This window comes from Aspergillus lucknowensis (assembly GCF_044049455.1).
Source record: "Aspergillus lucknowensis strain CBS 449.75 chromosome Unknown BJX67scaffold_106, whole genome shotgun sequence".
Lineage (NCBI taxonomy): Eukaryota > Fungi > Ascomycota > Eurotiomycetes > Eurotiales > Aspergillaceae > Aspergillus > Aspergillus lucknowensis.
In genome coordinates, this window is record NW_027263650.1 from 1 (window position 1) to 21,995 (window position 21,995).

At 48.4% G+C, this 21,995-nt stretch overlaps 9 protein-coding genes across 9 annotated transcripts; 4 read left to right on the forward strand and 5 right to left on the reverse strand.

Moving 5' to 3' along the window:
* Positions 1-320: 320 nt before the first annotated feature.
* BJX67DRAFT_368714 (uncharacterized protein) lies at positions 321-577 on the forward strand (the record flags this gene model as incomplete). The annotated part of the gene is made up of 1 exon (XM_071030662.1): positions 321-577. A coding segment is annotated over one exon (257 nt), but the record flags the coding sequence as incomplete, so codon positions are not given.
* Positions 578-2,412: 1,835 nt separating this feature from the next.
* Positions 2,413-3,214, reverse strand: BJX67DRAFT_376020 (uncharacterized protein; the record flags this gene model as incomplete). The annotated part of the gene is made up of 3 exons (XM_071031788.1): positions 2,413-2,592; positions 2,642-2,806; positions 3,164-3,214. 3 exons carry the CDS (start codon positions 3,212-3,214, stop codon positions 2,413-2,415), a joined length of 396 nt encoding a protein of 131 aa, XP_070880382.1.
* Positions 3,215-4,201: 987 nt separating this feature from the next.
* BJX67DRAFT_386592 (uncharacterized protein) lies at positions 4,202-4,819 on the reverse strand (the record flags this gene model as incomplete). The annotated part of the gene is made up of 1 exon (XM_071034100.1): positions 4,202-4,819. One exon carries the CDS (start codon positions 4,817-4,819, stop codon positions 4,202-4,204), a length of 618 nt encoding a protein of 205 aa, XP_070880383.1.
* A 1,629-nt stretch (positions 4,820-6,448) lies between these two features.
* BJX67DRAFT_387042 (alcohol dehydrogenase family protein) lies at positions 6,449-7,707 on the reverse strand (the record flags this gene model as incomplete). The annotated part of the gene is made up of 3 exons (XM_071034165.1): positions 7,502-7,707; positions 6,605-7,435; positions 6,449-6,551 (listed from the first exon to the last, which is right to left on the reverse strand). The coding sequence occupies exons 1-3, from the start codon at positions 7,618-7,620 to the stop codon at positions 6,449-6,451; spliced, it is 1,053 nt and encodes a 350-aa protein (XP_070880384.1). The 5' UTR covers positions 7,621-7,707.
* Positions 7,708-8,700: 993 nt separating this feature from the next.
* BJX67DRAFT_387044 (NAD-dependent succinate-semialdehyde dehydrogenase) lies at positions 8,701-10,416 on the forward strand (the record flags this gene model as incomplete). Its single annotated transcript, XM_071034166.1, has 4 exons — positions 8,701-8,733; positions 8,809-8,896; positions 8,955-9,342; positions 9,411-10,416. 4 exons carry the CDS (start codon positions 8,701-8,703, stop codon positions 10,414-10,416), a joined length of 1,515 nt encoding a protein of 504 aa, XP_070880385.1.
* Positions 10,417-10,677: 261 nt separating this feature from the next.
* Positions 10,678-13,214, forward strand: BJX67DRAFT_28937 (uncharacterized protein). The gene is made up of 3 exons (XM_071026774.1): positions 10,678-11,465; positions 11,526-12,502; positions 12,560-13,214. Exons 1-3 carry the CDS (start codon positions 11,098-11,100, stop codon positions 12,982-12,984), a joined length of 1,770 nt encoding a protein of 589 aa, XP_070880386.1. The 5' UTR covers positions 10,678-11,097; the 3' UTR covers positions 12,985-13,214.
* A 571-nt stretch (positions 13,215-13,785) lies between these two features.
* BJX67DRAFT_386596 (Alpha/Beta hydrolase protein) lies at positions 13,786-15,028 on the reverse strand (the record flags this gene model as incomplete). Its single annotated transcript, XM_071034101.1, has 4 exons — positions 13,786-13,838; positions 13,913-14,056; positions 14,125-14,713; positions 14,810-15,028. The coding sequence occupies 4 exons, from the start codon at positions 15,026-15,028 to the stop codon at positions 13,786-13,788; spliced, it is 1,005 nt and encodes a 334-aa protein (XP_070880387.1).
* Positions 15,029-16,304: 1,276 nt separating this feature from the next.
* Positions 16,305-17,521, reverse strand: BJX67DRAFT_387045 (alpha/beta hydrolase; the record flags this gene model as incomplete). The annotated part of the gene is made up of 3 exons (XM_071034167.1): positions 16,305-16,467; positions 16,521-17,298; positions 17,365-17,521. 3 exons carry the CDS (start codon positions 17,519-17,521, stop codon positions 16,305-16,307), a joined length of 1,098 nt encoding a protein of 365 aa, XP_070880388.1.
* A 1,156-nt stretch (positions 17,522-18,677) lies between these two features.
* Positions 18,678-20,549, forward strand: BJX67DRAFT_387046 (major facilitator superfamily domain-containing protein; the record flags this gene model as incomplete). Its single annotated transcript, XM_071034168.1, has 8 exons — positions 18,678-18,889; positions 18,944-18,983; positions 19,036-19,164; positions 19,229-19,346; positions 19,396-19,541; positions 19,604-19,821; positions 19,892-20,353; positions 20,426-20,549. The coding sequence occupies 8 exons, from the start codon at positions 18,678-18,680 to the stop codon at positions 20,547-20,549; spliced, it is 1,449 nt and encodes a 482-aa protein (XP_070880389.1).
* Positions 20,550-21,995: the final 1,446 nt, after the last annotated feature.

Genomic DNA, 21,995 nt, shown 5'->3' on the forward strand with positions numbered 1-21,995 from the left:
TGATCAAGAAACATCATGGAAATCCTATAGATCTTGAGCAATTCAGGCTTGACCCCCTGCAGACTATTCATGCAAAAATTCAAGAAATTCAGCCAATTAGACCTCTAGGAGGCCTACCACCCCCCCAGCCTGCCTTTAAATGCATGAATTGTGTAGCTATTCGGCTTAGTCAGCAACAAATGCGCCGTCACGTGCGTGAAGAACATGGCCTGCAGGGATATTCTATTCAAGATGCTCAGATAGCTAGCTGCATGGTTCAAACCCTAGAAAAAAATGCATATATATTTCTAGTTGATGATTCTAGTGGCCCTACTACCCTATCTAGTGGCCCTACTACCCTACCTATCCAGGGTAGTCAAAAACGGGGTAGGTGGGATTCCTTATCTGCAGCTACTAGTAGCCAGGAACCCCCTAGGTCAAGATCTAGGGCTAGCTCGCCTGCTAGGGCCCCTAGGGACCTAAATACCCTAGCTACTAGAACCCTAGATGATTTTCATGCCCAGGTTCATGCAATTCGTTCTGCTAGAACTATTGAAACTAGAGGGGCAACCTATGAAGCCCATAGCTTTTTAAATGAATCTAGATATCCTGCCTTTTTAGATGGAAAAAATTCAGAAGATCTAGAATCTTTATTTAATCTAGATAATTATCAGGCTGAATTTCTTCTAGCATGCCTTTCCCAGCTACTAATTCAGGGTGAAAACCAAATTTTAAAGACCTCTAGGCAAGGCCTGATCTATTTAAATTCATTTAATCGGGATCAGGCTACCTTAAAGCCTTTAAGGCCTTTGCAAAATCCTGAATCTATAAAAAAATATGCCAGGGTTTTTAGGTCTTTTCTAATTTTCTTGATGAATTCTTCAAAACCTAATTTACCTGAATCTATTACTTCTCTCTATAAAATTAATAGAGCAGATTTTGAAGTTCTAGATTCTTTAAAAGAATTAATTGAAAATCTCCCTAAACCTGAGCCTAGAAATCAGCAGAATTCTAATAGAGATCCCCCTAATTGGCAGGATCAATTAGAGGACTCTGATATTGAATCTGGAGATGAAGATAATTCTATTCTTCTTGCTTCTAATATTCAAAAATTCCCTGAATCCTAAATTCTAGAAGGAATTCAATTAATTACTAAGCTAGCCCTGCAGCTAGCAAGGCAAGAAGCTCCAGATGCCATGGTAACTCCTTTATATGCATTTCTAGCCTGCTTTTCACGTGATTATTCACGGGATTGCTTTAAATATATTGGAAGGATTAGTCAGATCTATTCTGCAATTATTAAATGCCATCAATATATATTTTTATACTGGTTTCATGCGGAAATCTATAATTCTATAGAGAATAACCCCCCCATGGCTATATATATAAAGGAATGGATGGCTCAATATTTTACTGCCCAGGCCGAGACCTCTCTAGGTCATGTGCTTGCTCTAAGAAATATTGCCCTTTCTATAAGCAAGCATGAGACTACCCTAGGGGAAGTCTACCTAGTTAGCCCCCATACTATAAAATATCGCCACCTAGAGATATCTCAGCAGGGCCTGACTACCCTACTAGTTCAGGGTATTAAAAATCTAGCTAGCCAGCTTGCAAATTCATTATTTCTAGGATTTTCAAATTTCCAGAGCTTTCAGGGTCAAATCTCCCTAGAAAAGGCAGCAGAATTTGAAATTATTAGTGAAATATCTAATAATTTTTCAATTCTAGCAAATCCCCAAGCGCAGCAGCTATCTAGTTTTATCCTATCTAGAATTCTAGAACTAGAAAACCTAGAAGAATGGTTTGAATCTAGCCCTGAAGATCAGCTAGTCCTAAAAAAGTCAAAAGGTCTTGCCTATCTAGATGCTTCTTCAGAATTTTTAAAAGAATTGCTTACTCTATGTCACCTGACTAGTGGAGCCCCTGCTCGTGGTACTGAAATAAATTAGGGTTCCGCCAAGTTGAAAGGCCCGTATCAGCCTCCACAAATATGGTGAATCGAACCGCCAAACTGTCTCGTTACTGCAATCTATGCCCCCATACCCTTACCAAAGCACCTGCCGTGCAGAGACATATATAGGATTAGAGCCGTTCATCTACTTGTGGCTGCCTGAATTAATAGAAAGGGGACCCTGGCCATGCGTAATATGAACTATGACTGGAATTGCACTCGCGTCGCGAAAGAGTGCTCAAGTTAAGTGCCCAGCCATTCTGGAAATCGATGCCCAGATACCGGCCATAACTATGTTCAACTGACCAAATTCCCAGGTTAAATGGTACGTAGGCTGCACAGATACCGGTGACATTCACTGTAGTCTCGGGCTTCTACCTCAGCAGAAACCTTCTCCGCAGCGGCTTCGTGGGGCTCAGCTCCAACAAAGTACTCCGACCAAAGATCATCTTCACGGAAAGGTAATAACCCACCTCGCACTTCTAAGGGTACCCAAAGGCATAGTCGTCACCGAGTGCCACCACATATGGATAGCTGTCCGAACCCGAGGTAGTGTTGGTCAAGTAGCTGTATGTATAATCATTTCCGAATCGGCGAGCCGCAGACGGCGCCCTGGTGGCGTTGATAAGGTCTACACACATCGTTTGGATGGGATGGTCCAACTGTGGCTCCTTGTCAGTCGCAATGTCGATCTAAGATCGGAAACCGTACTGGATTGCACATGAAAATGGACGAGTGGCCTAGATAAGATGGGCGAGCGCAGGTGCCTGGCTGCGCCACGCGCGGCGCGTCTTGAGCTGCAACATTGTTGAGATGGCCGATGCTGCTTGCTATTTCGTTCACGCGGGCAATTCCATAGTCCGGGGCGCACTGAGGCTCGGTTACTTCATCCCGTTGCTCCGTCAGCCCGCGGTTACTAGTCCAGATGCTGGCTTACCGTCGCCCGAGCCCGACGGTCGGTGCCGTGACGATAATTTGCGATCGGGGAGGAAGTCGTGTTCAACACCTATTTCGCTTTCTGTCAATGGTTTCGGGACGTCTGCATAGATCTGGGGCGCCTCACCTGATGGCCCAAGTTCGGGTCAAATTCGAATGACATTGCGTCTCCGAGCACCTAGTTCTCCCTGTTAGTAAGCACGAGAGTACATCGATTGAGTGACAGCAGTGTGCTCCGGGAACGGCTCCTTTCTGGAAGCAGATATGTACCGCACATGCTCTCAATGACAGACTTACCGCGCCCAGTCCGGCCGGAAAGATGCAGCTGAGAATGCTGTATGTCTTCATAGTGTCTGCGGTTTTGCGTTGTTCTTTGAGACGCCAACAGAGGGATATCCAGTCAGTATTTAAGACACCAGCATTGCTCCAAAGCTCGTGCGCGGGTAACGACTGGCGAAGGCACTGCCAGCTTGTTGATGCCCGGTGATGGAGTTGACATACGCACCAGTGGCAAAGAAGTCGATCTGTTACTTTCTGATGGCCTGGAGTATTCACGACCAGATGGCCCTTCTGCAGGTAGCCGGTTTACATCTACGAGTAGTTTCCACAAGACGCCGTCAATTGCCTGCGGTGGTTCTCAGCTCCATCCGTAAGTATGTGGGATACGTTGCCCACGACGTACAAGGAAATAATATTCTGCTTCTTTGTTGTTGTAGGCTCAGTATCTCTGGCCCCTTGGAAACAAACGGACCTGCGACAGATTCACATGCCTTCACCCCTCTTGTCGATGACCAGTTCAAAGCTTTATGAAAGATGAAAACAATTCGCGAGCAACTCGCCCACAGTCGGCAAAAAATCCCTCCACAGCCAACCACTGCCGGTCCCAGCAGGACGGTAACCAATTGGATTGGCCACCCATTCAGGTCTCATTTCCCGTACGCCGGGTTAGTTGGTGGTTGCGCGGAGGTGAGAATGAGGACGCGAAAAGGGGCATTATTTCCCTTTTCGCTCAGGAGCCATAACTGAGAGCTGATCCTTGATTTGAGTACAGAGGATGGGGCCTCGTGCCGTAAAATTAATACCAAGGCAAATCCAAGTTGTTCTAGGCTGATATTTACTACCATTCCGTAACCAAATCGGGTCGACTCGCCGGCCGGTGATTCCACATCGATTCGCGATATCCCCAACAGAACCAACGCGGTTGGTTCCGAGTTGGCTCTTATCACCAACAGCGCCATCGGATGCCTATCACGTCCACCATTCCGCCAGCGACCCGTAGACGCTACGTTCAATTCTCACGTTATGCCTCCACCAACGATCAACTCGGAACTTTGGCTAATCTTCGGCCAACTCCAAATCATGACATGGCCGTTTGAAAAGTGCGCCGTTGGTTACGTTGGCCAACGAGACACGGATGGTCACCAACAGCGCCTCGCGGAGAATCATTAGCGGACAGCACGGAGCTCCCCCTTTCGAGTAATCATCGGCAATCGGCTGGACATCCTTTCGACCTGCAAACTCATTCAGACCTCCCGCGTGATCCAGATGGAGATGCCCGATTATAATCTTCTTAATATCATCTATATTGTTCCCGGTGGCCTCCACAGCGGCACGGTGCTCGTGCTGAGGCTCATACTTGACTCGAGCGAAGATATCGGAGATAGCAGAACCACAAACTTCTGGGTAGTCCTTCCCACACCCTGTCTCCCAGAGTATCAAGCCGTCGTGTGGATGCTCGACCAGGATATAGTACGTGGGCATTTGGCGACGTTTGTTGACGAAGCTCTCACCCTCGTTGCTCTTCAGATTGGTGTTGTCACCGCGAGTGACGAAGCCTTCGTCACACTCAAGCCAGCCTACCTCCAAGACGTGGAACTTGGTGCCTTGGGGGCAAACGTTGGATATAGAGTTGGGGACGGCGCCCTTCTGGAGCTGGTTTTGGATGGCTGACATGATATTCGAGGGATGTGTTAACTGGGACTAATAATGGTTAGCTGTAGAATGCAAAGTGAAGATATCTGGACGAATCGGCCGGATATAGATGTTAGAATGGCTTCCCGACCTGGCAATGTCCTGGCAACAGCAAGCGGAATGATAATTGGAGTCGGCGTCAAAGAAGATGTTGAAGATTGTCAAACCCGGAAACCTATTTCCTTTTTCCAGCATGGAAAAAAAATATGTATTCTTCCAGGTTTGATGCCGTTTTACGAAAGTAACACAACTTCAGACTGAATCATGCTGCAAATGATTGCTGGCTGATATGGAATTTTAGGAGACAAAATGGTAATAATGTTGTAAATTTCCTTCCCATTAGTCTAAATCTGTGCATTGGAACTTCCAAGGTTCTGAGGTACGATCGTCTCAACGCTCGGTTTCCTTCCGATTCATGGAGCTTCCGATGGTGTTTTCTGTTGCACGTCGGATCCGACAACAGCCCCAAGTCGCTGGCGCTTCCATGAGCAGGCTCTTCGTCAGGGCATGGCCATCCGATATCCCAAGTCCATCTACTTTTGAAATGATATCCCAGAAAGTCTAAATGTGTCCAATCACTTGAACAACCAAGTTTCGTGCCGATCTTGTGAACAGTCCACTTATTCCATTCTTCAGGCCAGTCAACGGCTTGGGCTTTGTGCCTTACTCCGAAACGTTCAGTTTTCACTCCTATGGTGACTGTAGGGTCTACTGCAACTACTCGCTCACAAGTTGTGGGGCAGTTCCCGCACAGCCATCAACTATGATGGATTGGGGCGGAAAATAGTGGTTCAACTGGGAAGTTCAACTCCGGACCCGAGGCCATCATGCGTCGAGGTATACTATGCCATCAGTCGCTGCCCCGCTCGCGACTGGTAGAATGGTCGCAACTTCTATTAACAACCGAGGCGACCGCGCCCTTGCGAGAGGAATCGCCGGGTGTGATCAATGGGGGCCGGTAATCTGCAATAACATGGAAATCTGGCTATGCTTGGGGGGGACATCCCTGAAGGACAATGGAGGGCAAATGGGGCGGGTATCGCGCTCTGTACTCTGGTGTGCAGGCACGCCCGTCTACTGCCTGGGGTCTGGATCTGAATTGTTAGCATCACCGCGGGGGGGGGGGAGAGACAATGTTAAGCTGCTTCTCCAAGGGTGCCTGAGTTCTCTACTTTTAGTTTGACTATTACCTCGCTACTCATTGGTAAATATTAGCGGAAGAAGACCTTGGACAAAGAAACCTGATCACGATTAGCTGCTCCAAAGCTCTTGATTTCTCTCTGACGACCGAAGAATTGCTCACTGTCAGACCTAACCGCACTCTTATCTTAAAACTCATCAAGTTGACGTAGCCCAGCGCAAACTCTAGATATTCAAAAACGCGATTCTGTACGAAAATGCTGCATATACTATCACTGCTCTCTACCAATGCGGCCACCTCTAATCGTTTACGGTACATCCACTGAAATTGGCCATTTACTATGCCTGAAGGCTCCAGCATAGACTTGCCCCAGTTATTCTAATATACGATTTAGGTTTAGATTTGGATAGTCAGAATATTGCTTCAGAACCAAGTCCTTTATAAGGGTATTCTGCCTTTTAGGATCCGTTCTATTTTCCTCCTTCAAATATAATCTTCTGAGACTTGACGTTGTGGAAATCGTCGTACGACTGTAGAGCCTCCGACAAAGGTCGGATATCGGCCACCATGAAGCTATCGGCTCAGCATTTGATCTGGTTCCCACCATTAAAGAGAAGGAAACTTACTCTAATACCTCTTGTTTCTTCACCAGCAGCGCCAGGGTATCCTCGAAAATGCTGCGAACTGGACACCGTCCCATCTGGATCTGGAGATTCTTGTTGTATGCTTCATTGCCCGTCCAAGGAATCTCCCCATTGTGTACCCCTACACTGGATATGCGTCCCCACGGCCGCAGCAGATCAAACCCCATCCGCAACGCACTACTGTGCCCGACCACCTCGATCACGGTATCGACTCCTCGTCCCTCTGTTAGGTCCATTACCCTCTTATGGAGACCGTCTCGATCTGTTTGGAAATTCCATGGCTCCGCCCCGAGACTCCGGGCGAGCTCCAAACGAGAGGGTACGCTGTCGATGGCAAGCAGATGCTTGGGTTTATACTCAAGGGCGCTGATTAAAGCGCAGATGCCCACCGGTCCGCATCCAAATAGTAGCACTGTACTAGCTTGTACTACTGCATCGTCCATGTCCTTGAAAGCGTTCCTGGCAGCGAAAAAGCCCGTCGGAAGGATATCTGCCATCAGCACAAGTTTTTTTTCGTCAACCCCTGCTGGGGCAGAGAAGAGAGTGGTGTCTGCGAGGGGAACGCGAACGTAGTCGGCCTGGCCGCCATCCAGCGCCACGGTACCGTAAAGTTGGCATAAAGCACACCGTGATGAACAGCCGTGCTTGCAGTAGAAACATTTCCCACAACTGGTGGTAAAGGGGGACACGATACGATCGCCGACACGAAATCTCTGGACTTGGGGGCCTACAGCTGTAATCTCACCCGTAAATTCATGGCCCATCACAAATCCGGTTCCGGAGGGTTGGTGGCCCCGAAAAACATGAAGCTCGCTTTATTATTCCATGACATTTTAGAGAATGTAGCTGATAGACTGTTTGACAAAGGAGACGACTTACCTGCCGCATAGCGCAGTGTATCGGACTTTGACGATAACATCCGTAGGGTCGATAATCTCGGGCACGGGACGCTGTTCCAGGGCAACCTGGAGGGGACCTTTGAACACAATGGCTTGCATGTTTCCTGATGGAGTACCCTTTTGTTGAGGACCAGTTATGGAGGGGAAATGGTCAGTGATATAGACGGTCGACGCAGCTTAACTCTGGTAGAGCTCTGAAACAGGCAGTCAGGAATCCAGACATCGGACAACCTTGCGAGAGGGATGTTTCTGGCGTTCACTCCAAAGCAAGATTCAGCCTTCCAGACTGGGCTCTCAATTGGGCTTGTATCCGACTGTCGGACAATGTCCCGAACACAAAACAAAAGTGGCGCTCAGACAATTGGTTCCAGGTCATCCAACCTATCACGAACCCGCAGAAGTCGAGTCGATATCCTGATCCTTGGTGGAAATTACAGTAGCGAAAGTTAGTCAGTCGATACCAAACCTAAATTTTTGAACTGCTTGGCCGCTTGACAACATAATGCTTAATGTTCTACCGCCCCTAACTTTGGACCTTGGACAACATTCATATTAAGAAAGCAAATAGATACAAATAGCACGCATATTGCATTATTTCCTTTGCATTAAATTATCCTGTTACTTCAAGCATCACAAAAACCCTGTTCGAGTGCAGCAATACGCCCTGTATTGCTATTACCCACTCCCAAGGTGTCATCGAACACCATATAATACGCGTAAGCCGGATCCGATCCGCCCCCCTGTCTGTGCTCTGGATACCGAGTGTCAAAAGGCCCAGAATCCCCTTTTGCTACGTAATTAGAATGAAAATGCCACTATCCTTGACTATGGAACTTTCAATTTCGCTGCGGATCCATTGGCTGGATGCCCCACATCCCCGGTACGGAGTACGGAAGGATGGTCAACAACGGCTCCGCGAAGAACGGACCCGTATACGGCTTTTGTCCTTTGGTAAAGAGCTTCCTGTCAGGTTGTTTTGCTTGTAACCCAAATGTTGGTTGTACGCTGAAGAATTTGGCCCACTTAATGTGTTGTCCCTGGACATGGATTTCTGATGATACATGTGCTCGTCAATATAATAACGGGTAACGCCCATGCCTCATGGAACAGTTGCGAACTGCCATCAAGTACGTCCGCAGTGAGCCAATGGGTTCTGAGTATTTCAACGAAGACATCAGGATGACGAGCAATATGCAAACTTTGCCCTTCGTGGTAAGTGTGTTGGAAGAATGCCAAAATCTTGAAGCTCAAGAACCCCCCTCCGCTGATAAAGGTCTGTAACCTCAGTTACGAGATCCATCTCTCTTTCATACTCATGCCTACTCTCATGGTCAGTGGGTTGACGCTAAAGATGGTGCATTATTCGATGTTGAAGGTAAGTCCAAAAGAGAGCAAGTTGTCTGACCGTCCCCTCTCACATGTTTCGATGTTAGACCCTGGGACAGGCAAGACCTTCGCCTCTTGCCCGGATCTTGCAGTTGAGGACATCGAAGACGTTGTGCAGTCATCTTCCAAGGCCTTTCAATCGTACCGTGGTATGAATCCTAGAGTGCGCGCACAGCTGCTCTTAAAATGGCATGAGCTCATCTGTGCTAACCGCGACGATCTGGCTACCATTTTGTGCCACGAATCTGGGAAACCGCTAAGGGAGGCTTATGGTGAGATTGACTACGCAACGGGCTTTACTTGGTGGTTTGCTGGGGAAGCAGAAAGGATTCGCGGCGAAATCAGCACACCATCCGCTCCAAATCGCCGAGTAATGGTCTTGAAACAGCCCATTGGAGTCTGTGTTGCTCTGGTGCCCTGGAACTTTCCCATTGCGTTAGTTATTCTTCTTCCAGACTGTGAGATCGAGATTCACTGGGGTATGCTGACGAACATGTCGATAGGATGGTTTTACGTAAAGTGGGTGCAGCGCTCGCTGCTGGGTGTACTATTATAGCCAAACCATCTCCGGAGACCCCTTTGACGACACTTACACTGGCATACCTTGCCCTGAAAGCAGGGTTCGCCCCAGGCGTGTTCAATGTGGTAACGACCTCAAACCAGAATACCCCTCGGCTGTCCGAAGCCCTATGCAAACATCCGTTGGTGCGAAAGGTTTCTTTCACCGGGTCAACGTCGGTAGGAAGCATAATCGCTAAACACTGTGCCGAAGGGCTGAAAAAGTTGACCTTGGAACTGGGTGGAAATTGCCCCTTTATTATATTTTCAGACGCAGATCAAGACCAAGCCCTGGCGCAGTTGACGGCGCTTAAATGGCGTAACGCGGGTCAAACCTGCATTACTGCGAACCGAATTTATGTGCAGGAGGAGATCTACGAAGAGTTTCTTACCAAGTTGACAGACCACGCAAGCACCATCAAGCTTGGGCATGGCTCTCGGGAAGCCGTCACTATGGGGCCCCTGACTACCATACGAGGAGTAGAAAAGGCTCGGCACCATGTCGAGGATGCCATCCAGCGAGGCGCTGAAGTGATTCACGGTGGGAAGGCCCCTGCGGCCAGCGAAGTAGGATTTGGATACTTCTTTGAACCGACTATCATTCGCGACATGGATTCTTCGATGCTCATCACGCACGAGGAAAGCTTTGCTCCAATCGCCGCCATATACAAGTTCAAAACAGAGGCGGAAGTGGCCTCGCTCGCAAACAATACTGACATGGGTCTCGCAAGCTACGTATTTACCAAGGATGTCGACCGCACTTGGCGCATGCTTGAGAGCCTCGAGGCAGGTATGATTGGTCTCAACACTGGCAACTCCTCAGCTGCTGAGACTCCATTTGGAGGGATAAAGCTGTCGGGCTACGGTAAAGAGTCTGGGAAGGATGTCGCTGTTGCAGAATATCTTGTTTCCAAGACGTGCACGATGACTTTTGAAGGGGAGCTCAAGTGAATAGGGGCTGTCAAGATATTGCTCCTCGTTTTTCACCTGGGAAAAATGTTGCGACTCCAAACTCAAAGTACGTTTTTTCGTAGTCGTAGTGTGGGGGCGAAGTGGGCCCTTCCCCTCCCTCCCTGGAAAATGTTCACCTCGCTTGGCCGAATTTGGAATCATACGAGTCTGTGGATAAATCATCAACGGTTACCAGCGGACGGAGAAATATATTACACCGGTATTTCAATACCATTTTTGCTTCTTCGGGCCACTTGTGACGAGTTCTCGGCCCGACTCTTTCAACTCTAACAACCAACTTTTGGAACAACGCCACCCCACAAGTACTTAAGGTCAAAGTAAGACCCCGCATTTATTGCCTCACACAATGGAATGACAATCTGCAAGAAAGTTCTCATCTTGGTGCTTTTTCAGCACTGCTGCAGCACAACTTGTATCTGTTAATATGCTAGGCCGACGACTTACACGCCGCACCCCGTTCTCGAGTTGTGATGAATGTCGCCGGTTGCGAGTCAAGTGTGTTCCCACGAGCCAGAGTCATGCTGGCGAAGGGGCGTCGGGCCCTTGCGCCCGATGTCTGAAACGGCACATAAAATGCACATTCAATGTACTTCTATCACCTATCAGTGGTCGGAAACGACAAAAATTACTAACACCCTGCCTGTCGCCTCGCCTTAGTGGATGAACAATGTCACGCGTCAGAGTCCGAAGGGAGGACTGGGAGTGGGAAGGAATAGGGCCCGCCACCCATCTTTGTTTCCGACAGCGAGTGATACTACTTTGTCGCGAGAAGGCGGCTTTCCAAACGTCTCAGGACCAGAAGAACCCGCGGGAAACTTGCTCAACACCATTCCGTGGACGGCAAATAATGGCCCCGGCGTTATCCCAGACCGAGCCCAGCCGGTGGGGCTTAGAGGCTTTACAGGGTTGACGCCATCGCCGTTGGATGAGTTAAGCCCATTTGAATCTCATTTGCTCCGAGCCATTTATAGCACAGGATTTGATACAATCTTTAGCTCCAGGATGAGCAGATACGGATGTCCATTTCTGTACGTGCCCTATTATTTTACCTTTTTTTTTTTAAGGCACCAGTACCTAACAGATGGTAGCTCAGATAGTAATATCGGGGAAGACTACAACAGCATTTTAGACGTCTGTAAGCGCTTGGATCGGTGGATGGCAGAAATGTCGCAGCAGGATCCAGTTCCGGCGTGGAATGGCTCTATGGAAGAACACAGTGCGCAAGATATCGTGGAAGACACGTCCCTTCATAGCAGCATTGCTGCATTCTCAGCGAGGTGGTTACCACTTGTCTCTCGGACCTCGGATGGGAGTTTGGGTTACCAGAACGTAATACACGCCCTTTGGCGTCATGCGCGCCGAGACATGCTTCGGGTGATCAACCGCCCGTCTTACCAGTCAATGCTTGCGCTGTTTTTGTTTGCCTTGACTCCGGTTCCAGCGGGTATTTCGGAGGAAGAAGAATCTGAAGGGATCTGCGGCCAGATTTGCATTCATGCTGGCCTGCAGCATATACAGGCTCTTCGTGCTCGGCAGCGGAGTCTGCAGTTCAATGGAACTAAAGTCGCAGAGTCCATTGAATCAATGGAAGTCCCACCTCTCGCGCAGACAGTCAGGGCAACAGACTTTATCACTGCTGAGAATATAGCATATTGGGCGGCACTGACTTTTGATACATCTGCCTCCCTAACCCTCAACTGCCGGTCGCTACTTTCCTCTGGAGTTTTTGGTTTTGAAGCTGAGCTACCATGGCGTCTTGTCTGGACTGGGGCCACTATGTTTCGGGATAAATTAGACAACCGGCAGGCCAACAGCACCTACAACGTAACGGACGAAGACGCAAACCAGATCATAGCAAGCGGGATGGCATGGAAGCTCTTGACGTGGAAATTGATAGCAGTCTTTAAGGAAGCACTGCGGGATGGTCATGATGAATCCGAAGTCCAAAGAGTCTTCTCCTTGGTCGTTGGGGCGATACAGCAGTTTAACACTACCTACCGTCAGCCCCTGGAGGCATGCCAAAGGCGCATGCCATTTCTTGGGCAGCACACAAAGCTCCGCTGGTGTGAGTAGTTACTCCAAAGCCCACTTGCATGTGCTTCTCTAACTAGCCTCTTCTTAGATTCACTAATGCTCCACTATTATCTCAGTATATTGTTGCTGGCCAACGTTATTGAGGCTGCGAATCGGCTAGACTTGCTTCCTGATATTGAAGAGGCTAATACGGAAGCGGAGAGTGTGGTTATTAACATGTTAATGTTCGGACTGCACAACACTGTTTCACTGAGTATCAAGATGGGGTCCGGCTCTAATGGCGCTGTCGGAGTTACTCAGACGTCCATAACCGTCTCCATAATCTCCATCGACCCCTATCCACATCATGTAGTTGCTGTCTTGCAGCTAGTGCGGAAGGCCATTGATCGGGATCTTACACGCGGAAAACTCAGCCAAGGTGCTTATGAGAACCTCCGAGCGGTTTTGGAGAGGGTGTTGGATCATCTTCCGCGGAGTTCAAAATCAGTCAAAACAGTCAGCGAAATCTTCTAACTCAGGTTGCATTATTTAGGCACCAACCACTGGTGCCGTACTCCGTTTAATATGTATTGTATGCAGAGTAATGCTAGGCGTTATAATAAATGAACAAAGCAGCCATTATCTTGATAACAGCATTCCCCAGCACTAAGTTATCGTGACATGCTTGCTCTAGCATACGGCTCTCCCTTCACCAAAAACATATGTGGTGAGAGCATTTCCATCCTCAGGAGGAAATTGTACAGCTCGTATTGGCGATAGGAATAAATATATTGAATAGTAAGATATGATACTGCTTCTTGTGGGATGCAAGGAGATGGGATAAGATAGCACCACCACATATACAAAGCATCGAGTGGTGGATATTAACATATCCTCACTCTCCGTGTTTGCAACCCTTGTCACTTTCTAGTGTTTTTCAGACGCCCACAAAAATGCTTGTTGGGCCGTCAGACTCTTTTGGATAACGAATTGTGGTACCTTAAGGGTTAGGGTTAGAGGGCAATAGTTCCCGCCGCTAAGAAGAACATTAAAACGGCGAATAAAAGTTGCATTGATACTGTGTGACAGTTTAACAAGATAATAGGCATACTGGAATAACATCTGCATCAATATCTTAATCCTATATCCCTATTGCCCATTGTGACCCTCGGCCCCTTGATTGATCGCAAACGAAGATTAAGAAAAAAAAAAGATCTAATGAAGAGTAGAAAGGATCCCATATGCTTCATGAAATTCCACAACAAACAGGACAGCACTCCACTGCAGGTACATGTTGAGATAGCTGACGCGCTAGTAGACGTTTGTGGGCCTTAGCTAGCCACTGATGATTTGGCTCACTTGGTTCACGATTGCAGTCATCTGGGCTCCTATAAGCAAAGGTGTTGTTATTTTAGTATTGTTTTTTTGATATGATCTGAGAGGAGGCATGCAAGCAACTCACCTCCCTTCTGGTCCGCATTAGTACCGTACCAGCCAAGCCAGTCCCAGCATCCATTAGAGTTGGAGAGTAAACCACCGTTCCAGATCGTGTGGAATGAGTTGTCTTGAGTCGTTTGAGGGTAGAGCATAATAATGTTATTTGTATCTGCGGGGCAGCATAAGAAGTATTAGCGGTCTAACATTCGAATATCCGGATTGGATGTATTCACTCACCTGCCCACTTATTGTACCCTGTATTAGTGATAAACTTGGAACCAATCTGACCATAACTCTGGCTGCAGCCGTGAAGCGCCACATGCAGTCTGCAAATAGTTGAACCATCCTTGCAGGTAGCAGGAACATACAGATAGCCCGTGGTGGCCATACCATTGGCACCGTATGAGCTGGTCTGGTCGAACGAAATAACCTCGCCCGTCAATGTGCCAGTATTCCGCGCGTTCAATGTGCCATACATCCACTGGAGAACTGCCCCCGCCCCGTCATAACCGCAGTTGCTGACATAGGGGGATGAAGAAGACGTGCAGGAATTGTCTCCCTGTGCGTCAAAGTCAGTTGGAAAGGTGTGCGCAGCACCCGATCTGGAGACATATGTCAGGTTAGACGCGCTACCAAAATTTGACAACTGTATGTTTAGTTTGGCCATCACATTGGGGCCAACAGTAGTATCTGCTGAGCCGGCTTGCATATAGATCTTGCGAGACTTCAAGTTGGTGATGGTGTCGATTTGGTTTCCGCTCCAGGATTTGATATTGGCAGTAGGTGTAGTGATGGACGGATTCAGATTGTACATGCAATTGGTATACTACCCCAAAAACGACCACCGAGGGTATTCCGGTTAGTATCGTTTCGTACAGGAGAACTGAAACACGTGGCGATTGAGAAACAGCAGTTGACTTACATATTGGTTCCTCGCACAGTCATACGGACCACCAGAAAAAACACCAAATCCGGTCTGAAAGGTGCTGGAATAGGCAACACCAAGTTGTGCCGCCATAAAGCCACCACTTGAGAAGCCGGAGACGGACACAGAGCCTGGGTCGACATTAAACGCTCCGAGCGAAGCCGCTGACGTAGCGGTTATAAGGCTGGCAGTGGCCAGGAAAGTGTAGGCATGCATGATAATTTCTTTTCAAAGCAAGACGGCCTATCAAGAAGATGGGACGTAATGAACACAATGTATATAGGATAACTGAAATGCTTGCAGCGACGCTGTGGGGAAATTTAGAAAACTAAACGGGTCCTGGAGAGAAAGATATATATTTTTGACGATCCAGGAAATCGTCCGACAGGATGATTCCACCTCAATCGAGTAGCAAAGGCTTGAAACAGTGAAGCATGCATTTTCGACCCCTGACATCTCCATACTTCCCCAGATCCAAGAATCAATACCCCACAATTCCCATTTTCCGGGTGCCCCCTGATTCGATCGCCAGGGGCAGGGCGATCGCGTAAGCTGCGAGGCATCCAAAAGCGACATCGGATCCGATAACATGGAAGATACGATACTTCCTTCCATTTCGACCGATTGGTCGTTCCATTTGATAAATTGGAAAGAGCAACACTCAGGTCAGTCAACCAATGAAGGTTATTCGGCACTGCGGGGTAGATAATTTCGACACATGATGCAGGGTCCTGAATGAATTGATACATCTGGTTTTCGATTGGTCAAATTGCATGCTCATCCTCAACGTTAGTTATTTACTCCGTTGCATATCGGACCCGACTCCCCACTGTTGACCATTATTTCTCGGTTGCTGACGCACGCTGATTGAAAATCCACGACCCGCCCCATCGTATTCGTAGCGAAAACGTGGGTGTCACAATGAAACTCCCGATGACATGGCTGTTGCGCAGAGCCCTAGCAAAGATGGCCGGAATCGAAGGATTCCCTGCCCCCAAGCACAAGCAAATATATTTATGTTTTCAAACTCTAACTGAAGGCCTCTAGGCAGCATCTCGCTGCTTCAGGTCCTCTCCAGTCGGCTCGATTCAACAACACAGTCATCCACCCCACCGCTGACGGATAGAGGCTTTATCGCAGATGAGTCTTTGATTTGTTTGATAGGGTTAATCGCTAGACGTTCTACGCCATGCGAATGGCTTCCAGTCGCTTATCTAACTCGCTTGGTACGGATTACTGGGCAAGAACTGGCGGCTAGACTGTGGGAAAAGGACATAATACTCTATACCGAACAGAAAAAATCCCCACTAAATGAGATCTAAACTTGTCAAGGAGCTGTTTTACAGTATATTTACTTTACTTATCATGACCTTACGGAAATAAGTTGAACTTGGTCGAACAGGATGGTTCAAACCGCTAGGACGGCCTATTTCTGAGTTCAAATCTCATTGTAGGATTCATGACATCTAAGATATCTGGCCTTATTTTATAGTCAGAAATCCTGAATTGAAAAAGGCTCGGATACAGGCTCTCGCAGTGCCCATCGGATGCCATCCGCCATAACCTCATCCCACTTCTTGGACACAGACAACTGATCTCCATATCGCCGGAAGCCATGAGGGATGCCCTTGAAGATACTCGTACGCGTGGGCACCCTATATATATTAACATAGATACTGTTTCTTTTTCTGGTAATGTGTTAACTTACCCGTTCTCACTGAGCAGTCGTGCGTATAGAAGCCCCTCATCCCTCAATGGATCTCTTCCAGCAACTGCAATCGTAGTCGGAGGCAATCCACACACCTGCTCCGCCCTCACATTCCCTGGGTTAAGCCTCAGATCACCTTCCATCTCCTTACCCCCTCGGACCTCCAACAGTTCCGTAAAAAGCTTCACGCGATCTAAAGGGAGGATAGGCGCATCACGGTTTTGCACCCAACTGGAGACCTGCGGATCCCGCAAACTCATGATTTGCGGCTCACAACACTCGTAATGCACCAGCGCTGGGATCATCAGCACCTGTCCCTTGATCTTGGGTCTAGAGGCAAGCTCCTTATTCTCTCCGAGATGCTGAGCAAGCGTTGTGGAGGCGGTAAGCCAAGCGCCCGCAGAAATGCCGCCCATGAGGACATTGGCACCATCGCCACCGATCTCGTCTAGATGATCGTGCACCCAGTGCAAGGCGTCCTCGACGTCGTTCCACGCTGTTGGGTATCGGTGTTCCGGGGTGTGGCGGTAATCAACATTGACCACCACCACTGGGAGGGGCGCGGCATCCTGCTCCGCCAGCGCAACGACGATACGCGAGCAGATGGAGTCTTCAGAGGAGAGTGTGCCAAATAGGAAGCCGCCACCGTGCAGATGGATGTATACAGGCAGACGCTGGGACGCGCTCACGCCTGCGGGACGGTAAGTGCGTGCTTTGAGGGCCGACGCATCGCGCGTAGGGATACTATGGTCAGAGAAGATTACTCTGGATTGAAGACCTGGAAACTCATTAGTTCAAAACTTGACCTGACGCTGATCGAATTCTTAAAAGCAGGGAGACCTACCCTGCTCGACCATCTCCCGCGCAGCAAGATCCTCACGGTCTTTGTTGGTGACGGCCTTCAGTTGCTCAATGGTGAGGCCTGACATAGGCTCTGGCAGGGTGCGCTCGAGGGCAATCCACTCATCGCTGGGGCCGGTGTACTCCGAGAAATCGGCCATTTTGTTCTACCCTGAGGATCGTTGATGATATACTGCTTCGTGCGGCGAAACTGAGGAAAGTACGCAGAAAAGGGGGGCTAAACTATCCCGACGAACATCCGAATATAAAGGGTACGAAATAATTACGACCAAGCAGGCAACTAACTAACTAACAAATAGTGACGGGAGTTCTCGCAGGGTGGCTAGCGATGGCTTCACTTGAAGTGATGAGGTAGAATAAATGAATGGTCTCGAATGCTAACTTCTCCACAAGAGATTACCTACAAGCTTTTTCGCCCTCGCAAAAGTTTCCCTTGACCACCCGACGACTCTTGTCCTTAACGTATCGGGGCTCATCCACCCCTACCCTGGACCCATCACCCCAGACCCATCGCCCCTGATTCATCCCTCAATCTAAGTATAGGGGCGTGTAGAGATTGGTGGCGACCAGCGACTGACGGCGGTCGCCGAAGTGCCTAGTCGTAACAATGCCATCGGATCCGGTATCAGCTGTATTTAAAGTTCGCTTAATCTGGAAACATTTTCCATGCCTTATCTGAATACCAGCTGTCGATACTTGCTCGTACCGGTCCGGTGACTGTTAGGGGCACTAAGCTTTCGAGCATTTGCTGATCTGTGCTTGCATATCAAGCAGACAGAAGGCCGCGTATTACATAGCGCCACGAGGCATCAAAAACCTCGAATAGCGAAGCCTCGCTTATTTTGGTGAGTTCCAGGGGTTCACTGCTGGTGGAAGAGTTCTTGGGGAGCCTGGGTTTGTGGCTGTCGCCGGATCCGATATGCAACTGCACTGGCTTTCGGAAAGGACATGTAAAGAAGAAAACTTCTGTCGCTAAGGCAGCGGCAGGGGTAGGAAAACCATGGAGAGAGGTTTTCAGGACCAATGGGAATAACGACCTCCACGGTGTGACACTTGTCGCAGGGGCAAGGTGGATATCTGGAGACAGCTGGGGACCTCAAGACAGTCAGTCCCGTGATTAACATGTCGTTTACATTTCATTAGTATAAGTACTGTGTCTCGTATCGACTTTGAGATTTTTTTTCCTTAAGGTGAAAGGGTGAAGTTGCCAGCAGCCTTTTCTTTGATCTTCAAGCCTAGTCTTCCATCAGAAATCTCGTGGGTCGAATTATCAATTTCCCCTTTATACTGACAACGATGGAAGATTCTGAGAAAGCTTCGACAAAATTCGTTGAAAATGCGGTTTCCAACGACAATAATTTCAATATTGACGTTGACGAGGAGTATTCTTTTGAGCAACAACGGAAGATTATCCACCGCGTTGATAGGCGACTGGTCTCTATTTGCGGCGTTGCATACTGCATCAGTTTGATGGACAGGACCAACGTGTCCATGGCCGCAGTAGCCGGGTGAGCAACCATCACACTGAGCTCAGAAGAAGGATGATTTAACGGAAAACCAAGCATGAGCAAGGAGCTATCGCTGCAGGTGGGATTTCGATATGTGAGTCTATTTCCCGCATCATCTTTACGGGCTTGTCTGATACGCCTCATAGTCCATCGTTATCCTCGTCTTCTTCATCACATATGTCGTGTGCCAGCCTGTTGCAACAGCTATTATCCGGAAGATCGGTCCCCGAATTTTTATTACCAGCATTGTCCTAACATGGGGCGCCTGCTTGATTGTGCGTAGGCGAGTACGCTGTGTGTTGTGATTAATGGCCCACCACTGAAACATATCTTCTCCAGGGCTTTGCATATTCCCAGAACTGGCAGGTTTTGGTGGGGTTGCGCGCGGTTCTGGGCGTCCTCGAAGCTGGATTTTTCCCCGGTGCTGTGTATCTTCTCTCCACCTGGTACTCCCGATGTCAGTGCCTCGCGCTATTCCACGCAAGGCTTCTCACTAACCCCAGCAGATGAAATTCAGAGACGATATTCCTGGTTTTACTTGATTGGATGTGTCGCGTCAGCGGTGTCGGGAATCCTCGCTTATGGTTTTAGTCAAATGCATGGACTCCAAGGTCACTCGGGCTGGAGATGGATATTCATCATGCAGGGAATTGTGAGTTGTTTTGCCTTCCAAAACTGGTTGACCCTTATTTAACACACCGCATGTCTCAATAGCTGTCATTTACCGTCGGCATTTTATGCTGGGTCTTTGTCGTCGACTTCCCCGACAAAGCTCACAAAGCATGGGGCTTCCTCAACGCAAGAGAGTGCGCATTCATTCTCAGACGCCTTGACAGGGACCGCGCAGACGCCAGTCCAGAGCCATTCTCCCTCAAGAAGTTCCTGAGCCCAGCTCTTGATCTGAAAATATGGGGCTTTGCTTTGATTTTCTTGTTGGTTAACCTATGGCTCGACTCTTCTGATTCATTGGCCCGTAGCTGTGCTAACAGTTTCCATCCACAGTTGCCTAACAACCGTTGCCTATGCCATTGCATACTTCCTCCCAATCATTCTCAATGAGAATATGCACTTCAGCATTGCTGCGTCTCAATGCCTAAATGCACCCCCTTACGCTTTTGCGGGCATCCTAATGGTGGCTACGTCATGGGCCGGGGATAAATATCGGATTCGTGCCCCGATTCTTATCCTGGACTGCATTATCACTTTGGTGGGTTTGTCCCTTATGGGCTTTGCTGCCAGCCCCGGAGTTCGGTATTTCGGGATATTCCTCGCCACTGCTGGAGCAAACGCTGGGATTCCCGCATCGATGGCTTATCAGGCAAATAATATCCGAGGACAGTGGACCCGTGCTTTTGCCAGTGCAACCCTCGTTAGCTTTGGAGGTATCGGTGGTATTGCAGGAAGTTTGGTGTTTCGTTCACAAGATGCACCCGACTACATACCAGGTATCTGGGCGACCATCGCGTGAGTCCCACTACCTCACTGTCACTTACTAATTACATGTTGAAGTGATGACTAAAAGTTTCTCGTGAATAGATGCCAATTCCTACTTCTTGCGGTTGTAGCGTTAATGACAGTTCACTTTTGGATCAGCAATCGGAAGGCTGACCGCGGGGAGAAGATCATTGAAGGCTTACCTGGTTTTCGCTATACCCTTTGATTGTCCACGATGACAGTATATGATGCAGCTAGAAACATTAAGAACTGAGAGGCATCGGTTACGTAGGTACATAGTTTAAAGTCGAGTGCGTTGGATATTGTCTGCAGACTTCAAGTGGCTCTTATATCCTTTTAGCACCTTACCGTGTCTCTCACAAGGTGGTCATGGAGTAATCCTGGACAGTGGATTGTTGCATCTTGCTCGCTGATACGGAGATCGGGCGGTAGTTTTTGTTCCTTCTTTTGTTATTTCTTGAATTCTTGCTAGGACAAATTTGACAGTGATATAAGTGTCTGAGAAGTCCTTACTTCTCTCTCTAAGCACGACGGTGGCGAGTAATTGCGTATCCAAGCGTACTCACGAACCGAACCAGTGTATCCTTTTTAGCTACCTCCCACCAGTGGGCTTGACGATGCTTTACTTCCAGCAATTGTGGTACAGTAGGCTTTTCAGTATCGTTGACCGTCATGAAGGTCAACTATGCTTGACAGGATCGAAAAAAGTTATCAAGGAACAAAGCGCAGCGATATCTGGTGCTTCTTAAATAAAAAGTGCTATGCTTTTTCCGCCCGTCCCGGATTTGTGCAATCATACCGGAGGCACTGCCCGGTGGAGACCACAAAGGTTCTCATGCGACGAAGTAACCTCAGCTTCAGGATATTTGGTGAGTGCAAAACTCCTGGAGGGAAAAAACCAAGGCTTCCAGGCAAATAAATTTTCAGAATTCAAGATGCGTTGACTGGGTCCGTGATATATATCGGATCCGATACCTTACTCTGTTTAGCATTAGGCGATCAAAGCGCTCCAAAGCCTGTTGTAGTGAATCGCAGTCAGATTAATCAATTCCCTTCAGTTGGCCGAATTGCCCAAGCTGTGCCCAGTAGCTGGTGAGTGTCGTCCATGGTGCCACAGAAAGCTAAGTAATTGCGACTCTGGAGAGAGATAAAGAAGAAGGTAAGCCTTTCTTTAGCTTTCCCCAGAGTTGGACTTTAATCCTTTGGGTTAGCGACCGTCTGGGGCTACCATGGTCGCGTGCGGGATTTGACTGTGAAATTGAGTTTACGGTGGGGTTTCCATGGCAAATAAGCACTTACGAACGGGTCTCGGGCCCTTGCGTGAGATCATCGAAATCTTGGAGAACGTGGAGATTTGAGCGTGGCAAGAGTTCTTTCGTGAATTAAAAGTTTGTGGGGGACAGGGGGAGGGGTACGGGAATTTAATCGGGCTCTGAATCCTCCCTTGTCTCCTCCCTTCTCAGAAAGTCCCTTCACTCTCATTTCCATGCCCCTGATATGGCATACAGCACCTCGGATATCTTTATTGGGGTCAGTGTCCTACTAGCCGTCGCATCAGTATCGATAGTACTCAGACTCGTTTCACGTGTTGGTCTTCAACACAACTTTTCCTGGGATGACCTCCTCGCTGTATTTGGCACAGTAAGTCCTG